The sequence below is a fragment of the Sylvia atricapilla genome, chromosome 5 (genome assembly GCF_009819655.1).
Source record: "Sylvia atricapilla isolate bSylAtr1 chromosome 5, bSylAtr1.pri, whole genome shotgun sequence".
In the NCBI taxonomy this organism is placed as follows: Eukaryota; Metazoa; Chordata; class Aves; order Passeriformes; family Sylviidae; genus Sylvia; species Sylvia atricapilla.
The window spans coordinates 911,587-922,405 of NC_089144.1; the positions used below are offsets into that span (position 1 = coordinate 911,587).

At 48.7% G+C, this 10,819-nt stretch overlaps 1 protein-coding gene across 5 annotated transcripts in view; it reads right to left on the bottom strand.

The window, feature by feature from the left end:
- Positions 1-4,063, bottom strand: part of TSPAN12 (tetraspanin 12) — a 41,293-nt gene extending 37,230 nt beyond the window's left edge. Inside the window, exons 1-2 of one of the 5 annotated variants that reach the window (XM_066318552.1) lie at positions 3,907-4,063; positions 3,201-3,337 (exon numbers count right to left, since the gene is read on the bottom strand). In XM_066318552.1, coding sequence (XP_066174649.1) covers positions 3,201-3,266 — 66 coding nt within the window. In that variant the 5' untranslated portion in view covers positions 3,267-3,337; positions 3,907-4,063. Of the gene's footprint in view, positions 1-3,200; positions 3,338-3,882 lie in introns of all 5 variants that reach the window. The other 4 variants (XM_066318553.1, XM_066318555.1, XM_066318551.1 and 1 more) reach the window with 4 other exon arrangements.
- Positions 4,064-10,819: the final 6,756 nt, after the last annotated feature.

The window sequence follows — 10,819 nt, forward strand, 5'->3', positions numbered from 1 at the left end:
TCTCCTACCTGAATTTTCCCTGTGTTCAGCACCATTTGCTGGTTCCTGTTCTAGCACAACCCACAGGGGACACTCACACTCCAGTATCTCCTGTGATGTGTCTGTGCCATTATTACAGGCTGACCACGCTCTGTCATGGAAGGTCTGCCTGGTATAAATGCTTGCCAAGGTGGTTTGACTAGGAAAATGACCACAGCAAAATCCTGAACAATGGCAGCACTGCCAAGTGTGGCAAAGAGGGATTCTGCAAGGACAGCTTCCACAGTGCCCAGAATGAGTGAGGATACCAGGACTGCTTGAGCAGGGACAGTGTCAGGAGCAGGCCAATCCACTAAAGCCCCACGAGAAGGGAAAACCCTGCAGTCTCATAAACTGCATAAAATACATTTCTACAGCTATCAAAACTGAATTTCTCCAGGTCCTGACACACACACACTACCTAGATATAACAAAGACCAGCACTGTCCCTAAGAACAGAGAACTAGGAAGCAGTAGGAACATGTCTTCCCTCAAGAGCCACTAAGGCTGCTTAGCTAAGCACTAAGTCTTGACCACAAAACACCAAATGATGCATTTTTGGAGGCCTTCTCTTTTATTAGACTGCCCAGAATTTAATAGACTGGAAATAGCAGTGTTACAGAACATAGAATCCAGTTGGATGCCTCAGTCTTGAAATTAAGCTAAGAAGTGATGACCATTTATGTATACATGAGGACTGCAGAAGAATGAAACTAAATGCTAACTGCAGGATTTAGTCTGAAGGATATTCCTTGTCCAGGACACTGTCAAAATAACCACTGCCAAGTAAAAACTGAGGATGTCCTGAAACTGCAACTTCCACTGCTATGAATGAGACATGTTGCAGTCAGATGCATGCTTCAACTGACCATGGAAAAAGCTTCCAGAAGGAGATCACCAGGGCTATGACCAGCAGGTCACTTAACCAACAACAGTTAGAGCACTGACAATGACTTTTTTTTCCATCTTAAAGGAAGAAAGTCTTTCTGCAAGTTGCAGGTGCTGAAGTACCAATCCACTCACTCCCACAAAACCAGTGTTTTCCTGGAGCAGTAAAGGCAGTACATTTACTGGGCCATTATAAACCAGGATGAACCTCTACAACAGAGCCTTGGGCTTTCAGCTGATGGCTTATGGTTATTTACAGCTAAGCAGACTGCAGGTCAGAAGGCACAGAAAGCATTATGGACAACATTTCCTGCCTGCCCCCCTGTCATACACACACAGGTACATCACAGCTCCTCAGCTGAGCTCAGTACAGAAAAGCTGCTTTTCAAACACAGCCCACAGCTGCACATTTACAAGCAATGCTATGGAGAAGCTACAAGGAGAGCAGAGTGACTGATCAAGTCCTCTTGCTTCTCTGCTTTTGTAGGCATGGAAAACAACCAAATAATGCAGACTGCAGTGTTTTGTGGCCACCATCTGCACCTTCAGTTTTTCAGCAGTATTCATGATCAGACTAGCCACTTGTTATCTGAAGCAGCTTCATATGCACTAGTCTCTCCTCAGCAAGCTGGCAATGACAAATGCTGAAGTGCCATCACACACACACTGTGACAGCTGCACATAATCTCACTTTGAAGCTTACTTCAGATGTTCTCTTCTAAGAGCCTGACAGTCTGACCTTACCAGAGAGTGTCCACTGACTCCTGCACGTTTTATTCAGGACTTCAAAGGCTTTCATGCACCCAACTTGAACAAAGCAATCCCTTTTGCACAAAAACTACCATTCTGTCCACATGCTTTTTAACAGTTTTCTCTCTCATTCATATTCTGATTTCCACTTAGTTTTCAATAACCATGGGAGTTCATCTCGATTCCAAAGCCCCTGCCATGGCCAGGGACAGCTTTCACTAGAACAGGTTACCCAAAGCTTGAACACCTCAAGGGATGAGGCAGCCAAAATTTCTCTGAGCAACCTGGTTCCAATGATTCACTGATACCACAGTTAGAATTTCTTCCTTTGTAATATGTAATGTAAACCTCCTCTCTTTCAGTCTGAAGCCATTCCCCCTTGTCCTGTCACTACATGCTCTAGTAAACAGTCCTTCTCTATCTTCCTTGTAGGCACCCCTCAGGTAGCAGAAGGCCACAAATAGGTCACCCCAAATCCTCCTGTTTCCCAGGCCAAAACACCCCACTCCTCTGTGCCTTTCCTCACAGGAGAGCTGCTCCACCCCTCCAAGCATCTTGCTCCAACTCTCCCCACTGCCAGCAGGTCAGTGGCCTTCCTGTGCCGGGGATCCTAGAGCTGGATGCAGGTGGGAAAAAAGCAGGTATAAAGTAGGTTTGGTCCCAGCCCATACAGCATTCCTGCATCATTCAAGCCTCCAGCAGCTCAGGAGCCAGCCCCTATGAACAGGTGTGCAGTGTCACCCCTTTTGTTGTCTTACCCTCACCAGGCACAAATCTCACCTATTCACGGGAGACACATTTCATTTGTTGCAAATGAGTGAGGACTCTGAAAATATCCATCCTGCTGCTTCTTCAGAGCTCCAAAAGTTTAAGGAACGAGAGCTGATCATTGTGCTGAGAGTGAGAAACCTTGCTGCTATGAATTCGGCTTTGACTGAAATCCCCAAAACAGGAGGGGCCTTGCCTGCCTCTTAGGGTCTGTGCACTGAATGCTCAGAAAAGACTCTGGGCAGACTATTCAAGAGAGCCTGGAGTTGATCTTGGCTCACAGGATGCTCTGAAACTCACCCACTCAAGAAGCCACCCGTGAATATTCCCCTCTTTACATACTACAGGTACACCGGCTCCCGGGACTAACCCTAATTCAGTCTCACTTCCCACTCGTTTCCAAAGGCGTTTCCCCCGCCAGTGAAACGGAGTGCCTCGTGGGAGCTGCCTGAACAGGGCCAGGGACACCAGGGCGGCACGACAGGGACAGGGACAGGGACAGCCTGAGACAGGGACAGGGACAGCTCGGGACAGGGACAGGGGCAGGGACAGCCCGGGACAGGGACAGGGGCAGGGACAGCCCGGGACAGGGACAGGGGCAGGGACGGACAGGGGCAGGGACAGCCCGGGGCAGGGACAGCCCGGGGCAGGGACAGCCCGGGGCAGGGACAGCCCGGGGCAGGGACAGGGACAGGGACAGCTCGGGGCAGGGACAGCCCGGGGCAGGGACAGACCGGGGCAGGGCCAGCACCTGGCCGGCCGGCGGCGGCACTCACCCAGAAGAGCAGGTTGAGGGCGTAGAGCAGGCAGCGCAGGCACTTCACCGAGTCCTCCCTGGCCATGGCGAGTCCCCGCGGGACACAGCCCCATGCTCTCAGCACATGGCCCCTCCCGAGGCCGGGCCGCCGGCACTCTGCGGGGGAACAGCGGCGGGTGGGCGAGGCCGCCTCACCCAGGGGACAGCGGCCTCACCCAGGGGACAGCGGCCTCACCCAGGGGACAGCGGCCTCACCCAGGGGACAGCCGCCTCACCCAGGGGACAGCGGCCTCACCCAGGGGACAGCGGCCTCACCCAGGGGACAGCGGCCTCAGGGAAGGGGCAGCGGCCTCGGGGAAGGGGCAGCGGCCTCGGGGAAGGGGCAGCGGCCCCAGAGAAGGAGCAGCGGCCCCAGGGAAGGAGCAGCGGCCTCCCCGAGGGGGCAGCGCGCAGGTGGCCGAGCCCGGAGCGGACGCGCCCCGCCGACAGCCCCGGCCGGCTCCCGGCCCTCCCGCCCCGCCCGGAGACCGCCAGCGCCGAGCTGCTCCCGGGAAAATAACAGAGCCGCGGGCAGGGGGGAGCCGCGGGCGGCCCGGCGGGGCTGAGCGGAGCGCGGCGGCGGCACGGCCCGGCTCCCGCTCGGTCAGGACGGACGCGCTGCCCGGGGAAGGGAGGGCGGCCGCGGGACAGCGGCCACTTACCGCCCGGGCGCCTCCCGCACTCACTTGCTCCGGAGAGGACTCATGGGGCCGGGGCGCGGCAGCGCAGCGCGCAGCCGGGACACCCATGCCACCACCGGGGGAAGGTGCGGTCCCGGGGAAGGCCCGATCCCGGGGAAGGTCCGGCCCGGTCCCGGGGAAGGTCCAGCCCGGCCCCGCGGTGTCCCGGGCCCTCCGCCCCGCCCGCAGCGCTCCGCCGGCCCGCGGCACCGCGCATGCGCCGCCCGCCCGCTCCCAGCGCCGGCCCGGAGCGGGACACAGCGGCGGGGCCGTGCCCACGGGCAGGGCCGTGTCCCCGGTTCCCGGGCGGGGCCGTGCCCACGGGCAGGGCCGTGTCCCCGGTTCCCGGGCAGGGCTGTCTGTGCCCCCGGGCAGGGTCGTGTTCCCGGGCAGGGCTGTGCCCACGGCGGGTCTGTGCTCCGGTTCCCAGGCAGGGCTGTCTGTATCCCCGGCGGGGCCGTGTCCCCGGTTCCCGAGCAGGGCCGTGCTCCCGGGCAGGGCCGTGTCCCCGGCGGGTCTATGTCCCCGGTTCCCGGACAGACCCGTATCCCCTGTTCCCGGGCAGAGCCGTGTCCCCGGTTCCCGGGCAGGGCTGTCTGTGTCGCCGGCTGGGGTTGTGTCCCCTGTCCCCGGACAGAGCCGTGTCCCCGGTTCCCGGACAGAGCCGTGTCCCCGGTTCCCGGTTCCCGGGCTGTCTGTGTCCCCGGACAGAGCCGTGTCCCCTGTCCCCGGGCAGAGCCGTGTCCCCGGTTCCCGGGCAGGGCTGTCTGTGTCCCCGGACAGAGCCGTGTCCCCGGTTCCCGGGCAGGGCTGTCTGTGTCCCCGGACAGAGCCGTGTCCCCTGTCCCCGGACAGAGCCGTGTCCCCGGTTCCCGGACAGAGCCGTGTCCCCGGTTCCCCGGCAGGGCTGTCTGTGTCCCCGGGCAGGGCTGTCTGTGTCCCCGGGCAGAGCCGTGTCCCCGGTTCCCGGGCAGGGCTGGCTGTGTCCCCGGTTCCCGGACAGGGCTGTCTGTGTCCCCGGTTCCCCGGCAGGGCTGTCTGTGTCCCCGGACAGAGCCGTGTCCCCGGTTCCCCGGCAGGGCTGGCTGTGTCCCCGGACAGAGCCGTGTCCCCGGCAGACACGCTGGCCGGTGCCCTGTCCCCTGGTTGTGCCGGGGATTCGGAGCTGGTGGCCCTTTTCCTGCAGGGGAGGCGTTAAGCAGTGGGCTGGCTGCAGTTGAATGACACGAAGTGACACGAATGAGCTCCCGTGACACGTGTGCCCAGGGTGGCAGATGCCCTATAAACATGTTTTCGGTGTTTCACAGGCATCTCACAAGGTCCCAGCGGCTGGAAATTAAACTGTGCCACACTGAACCTGAACCCGGTCATTAAGAGCTCAGCACCCAGTCCCTCTGCTACACGGAAAATTTAGAAATCAACCATATTGGAGAGATACTCTTCCAGAAATGGTCAAAATCTGTGGTTATTAAGAAAAATGGCCATTGACTTGCCCCGAAATGTGTGTGGAACTTAGAGATGACACAACTGAGCTGAAAAAAGTCCTCCTTCCTCTGAAATGCATTAGCACAGCAATCAATGCTTTCCCCAACAGCCAAGCTAAACCTACTCTGTTTCATCCTTACTGATGTCTGTATTGTTACAGTATGTGTATATAAACACAGATTTCAAAACTATGAATTACAGAAAACTCAGAGTTACCTACACATTAGTAACAAATTTTCCATCAATACCTATAAGGGTGCTGCAGTGCCACCATGACAAAAATTAGAAGAAAATATACTGAAAGATAATTCTAAACTAGAACAGGAAGACAAGCTTGTGATGTATAAAGATTGTATTAACAACTGCTAGTTACAGCTAAGAAAGAGGAAAAAAGAATGCAGTGGATAAAATCTAACTTGTAAGGCCAAAGGAAAAAAAAATCTGTTTCTTGAAGAAACAATGTCTTAGAAAAAAACACACGAAGTCCAGGTATTCAAGTCACTGAAGCTGCTGGTGGAATGTCAATTCAGTTTTAATTTCACTGATTCATGCCATTGAACTGGGGCAGAGAGACTCTTCAGGTGTATTTGCTTCTCCTTAAAAAGAAAGTTAAATGGACACAGAAGGACATCAAATCCCATGCAACAGGGATTTTATGACAGATTTATATTGGAGCGAAAATTGTAGTAAAATTGAAAACAGCTAGGAATATTGCAGAAATGTGATGTGTGAAGATGTTTCCACCTTGAAATTCGCTAACCTCTAACTGCTATTTTGATCCTCTGTGAAATCACGAGCCTCTCTGGGCAGTGTAGTATCCACATTTAAAATCTTCACTGAGCTAACTGAGGCTGTGTTTGTGTTTTTGATTGTTCCTGGGAAGACAGCAAATTGCTTGAGCAAAATTTTATAAAAACATGCACTACAAAAATACTCAGTTATCTCACACTCACTGATTTTTCTTTAAACATGCCTAAAATAGCATACAAGAAGTTCTCTTACTCATTTCAGATATTTTTTGGCTTAGTGTAAAACTATTCCTAAAGTGTGATAAGGAAATTAAGGAAAAAGAAAACCAGTCTCTTAGACATCTTACATGTTAAAAATCCTAGTAAAAATGGCACTTCCAGATTTTTTTGTCTCCAAGTTTTCATTCATTGAGGTCTTTGGTCATAAGACACTCTTAATTTTTTTTTAATTCTGCTGCAACTACTTAATCACAAATATAAAGAGGGTCCCCTAGTTGGTTAAACAATTTTTCTGTAATTTTGTTGCTAGCTAAATCATTAACTGTCCGAAAGAGGTTTTGCTCAAAATCTAAAGAAAACAGGTCCTAATTATGAATGTCTGCAAAACTCTATAGGGGCAAGAGCTAGGTCTCTTTGGAATACTTTCTACTAGGCTGTCACATTTTGTGATATTTCCGTGATGTCAGCACTGGGAAAGAAATGCACAGGCAGTTCCCATACATTCTAAAGAGTAACCCATTGATTTAGGGCAAGGCAGGAGAGTATTTTTTACAAACAGAAGTGTAATGGTGAAGTTCTTTATAAGTTTTTGAAATGTGTGTTTGCTGTTAGCAAGTAATGCTTATTTAATGCACAGAGAATTATGAACGTGGAAAGCCTTGTGAATTGGTATTTTTTTGCTTGGATTCTCTGATGCCTAATAAAACACAATCTGAGAAGCTTTCTTTTCTGTCACAGGGCATCCACAATAGCTTTCTAATATGAATTCTCTAGACCTAAATAAAATGTTCATGATACAGTCTTTCCATCAATGACAGAAGAAGGAATTCAATTAACTCTAAGAATCCCTTTTGTCTGCTTATCTGCCTATTTTAATTTGATGTATGGAAACTTAATATCTGTAAGTTAGCTCCTCTTTGTCAAATGTGCTTGAAATTAGCCAGCAAGTTCAAAAGCTATTAGAAGAGTGTGGTTTGACAGACATTTAGTGTGCATGAAAACAACAGTATGGTTTTCTAAGCTGTTCCTCATCAGGAAACCTGAATAAAAGAGCAGTGGATATTAAAGACACCCATCCAGCACATGGCTGAATGTGTCTTCAATTTAAACTGTGTGATCAAGTGGAATAGCATTAGACATGCATGTAAATTTATAGCTGATAATTACCTGTTAATATTTGGCAGGAATCTTCATCACTGAAAAAGCATTTAGTCAAAGAATGACCTTTTACATGCCACCATAACATTAAAAATTACTCAGATGAGCAGTGAACAGAGGAGCATACACATGGATGTGCTTTGGCACATATTTGTTTTAATTCTGTGATGTATCTACTCAACTTGATCTACTCCAGTGATCAAATTGTTCATGGACAGGTTTATTGCCAAGATTTTGGTATAAACTAGAAATGTCTTTGGTGGCACCATGGCAGTTCTTTATGAGTTCATATTTTTTCCCAGCCACATTGTCTGTTCTATGTGAAAATTCTGTGAACCTTTAATTTCCATGGTATTTGCAAAGTTTCAAAGATACTTAAGTCATTCCTTTTTACAAACAGCTTTTTAATTTCAGGTCCCTGCCAGGTACAGCCTGGGCAGGCAAGTTCTATAACTGGCCTCTGTCTGCAGTGAGTAATTTGTTAGATTAATTGTGCCAACACTGAACTCAGGATGGATTTCTGTAGCTGGTGACTTGTCAGTGTCTCAGGTAGACACCTCATCACTTGGTCTTGCTTTCTCAGTCTGTTGCTGGACTGTAATGGCATTCTGTACTTTGGTTTTATGTGCTTAGCATAGCTCTTTCTCAGCTTTGCTCCAGATCTGTCTGCTCTTTAGACTCAGACTTACTTAATTTCCTTTCCTTTGTCCCCTGAGCTGTTTTTTCCTAGAAGCCTTATCTCCATGTTTTTCTGCTCTTTGCTTGGTACCTTTCTTAACTTCTCTGGGTCTGGTTTGCCCTGGTTTTAAACTTGGTTCTTGTGTGGTCAGCAGCACTGGTTATGACTGTCTGCCCAATGAATACGCCTCTCTGAGGACAAGGTGAATGTCAAGGGCAGGGTGAAGGTTTGCTGAGGAACAAAATTAGCAGACACACTGACATCTTCAAAATGGAAAGGTGGCTCAGGAACAGCCTGTCTTATAAATGCATGTTTGTAACAGAACCCAGCATTGCTACCATCAGGTAGAAGTTCCCTCCTTTTTTCTGAAACAAAGACATCAAATGGCACCAACTTTTTCCTGTCCCAAGAGCTTGGTTTTACTCAAACACATAAGCAACAGTCTGGAATATGACAGAAGTTGAAATTAATAAAATACAGATTAACAAAATTAAGTAATTAAAGTCATAGTCTTGAAAACACTTTGGTTTAATGGGCTCTTGAAAATGACCTTCCCTGCTTTCTAGCTCAGCAACTTTCCTGGTCTCTGTGAATTGAAATTACACCTCAGCAGGGTTTTTATTCTGGGGTCTAGATGAATAAATCCCTGAGCAACATGATCTGATTTCACAGCTGGTCCCTTCAAACCCAGGTTACTCTCTAAACCTGTGTTTGTGCCTGGTTTCTTTCTTTCCCCTGTCCTGGCCATCAGTATCCCTCTAGAATCTCCTCATGGTCACACCTGGACTGAGGAGCAATGTCCTCTTTCTTGCTTCACTAGAGGACAGCAGCAGTGACAAGTCAAACAAGTGTCCCTATGTTGAGGACCCCAGGTGTGGATGTGATACTCCAGGTGGGTCTCACCAGAGCAGAGCAGAGGGGCAGAATTCCCTCCCTCAACCTGCTGCTCACACACCTTTGGATACCAGCAGGACACATTTTGGCTTTCTGGGCTGTGAGTGTACACTGCCAGGTAAGGCTGAGCTTCCTGTCCACCAGCACCCCAAAATCCTTGTTCTTAGGGCTGCTCTCAGTTCATTCTCTCCCCAGCCTCTCTTTAGGATTGTGATTTCCCCAACCCAGGTGCATTTAGCCTTGCTGAACTTCATGAGGTTTGCACAGGCTCTCTCTGAAGCCTCCTAAATTTCAGTTTGTTACCCATGGTCTTCAGAGTCCTGTGGATTATAATCCACACTTCCTTTCCAGGCACAACAGGGGATTTTACATGAGCAAAGAGCACATTTTGTTATCTGCCATGTGTCAACAGCACTGCTAGTTATCAAGGCTGCTAACACTTCTTATCAGTGAGCCCTGGTGCTGTAGGGAAATATATAAAGGAGTTCCCATCACTAGAGAGTAGCTGCTTTGGAGAACTGTAGTCAGTCTCCACTGCAAAGTTCCTGTGTGGCAACTTTCTTTAATCACATTTTTCCCAGGCGATCACTTTGTTCTCTCTTTTCATTGTCCAGCTTAAGATCTCACAAGCTGATTCAGAGAAATGCTGCACATTCACAGCTGTATCTGAAGCTACTGGGAACTGCCCTTTAAAAATATGAAATGTAACTTATTGTGAACCACTCAGATGGATTAGCTTGAGTTCTCAGATACTTGTGTTATACAGCTTGAATTTCCCAGCTGAAGGGAAGAGCTGATAAAAGTCTGTTCTTTCAGAAAGATGTGGAGGACTGTTTGTGAAACATGTGTGCTATGAGAGTCACAAAACAGGCCAGCAGGAAATGTAGGGCTGTCCTAACAGCTAAGGCATTTAGTAGTGGAAAGTATATGCTGAATGAGGCTAAACAAATATACTAAAATATACTAAAATATACTAAAAAGCTCATTCTTTTGCATAATGAACCAGGCACCAAGGAGAAAAATGCACATGATTGGATAACTAAAGCTGGTGTCATAATTTAATAAGGGAATTAAAGATTCGCCAACATCTTTAACTCTGACACTTCCTTACTTTTCAGTGTTTGATAAATTATCTCTTAGGGCAGTTTTTCTTTGGGAAGGTGCATATGAAATATGTTTTACAGAAAAGTCTCTTGACTACACCAACACTCAGAGCTAACAGGGTTCAGAGCTCAAGTCTGATTAACAATTAGCAGAGAACTTATTAGTTGTGATGAAATCAAATCTGATGTTACTTTAGTAGTCACCAGTTTTCTTGCAGCCTTACAAGGAAGAGATTCTTTCCGTTTGTTTCACCTTCTTCCTTTTTGTCATTGTCCTTCTTTTAATCTCTTTTTTTTTCCTTCTCTTCATCCACATATCTACTCTGCTGCTACATCTGTTTTTCCTTTTTAGTTTCAATATCTTGTCCAGATTCTTTTCTGCATTGAGATTGTTATCCAGGGTACGTATTTTAAAAGTGTCTGAGTTGAGGCTGTTTCTGGATCACTGTCATGGTTTAGGAAGATTATTCTCCAGTTTAGTACACTCCCCTAAAAAGACCATAAGCTGTTTCCCTTCTCTCCCCCTGCCCCTGGAATGCCAGGCCTAAAAGACAAAAACTGAGGTAAGAACAACTTACTGGAAACACCAATGAGATAAGAAAATGAACAGCAAAATATTAATAACAAAAGGT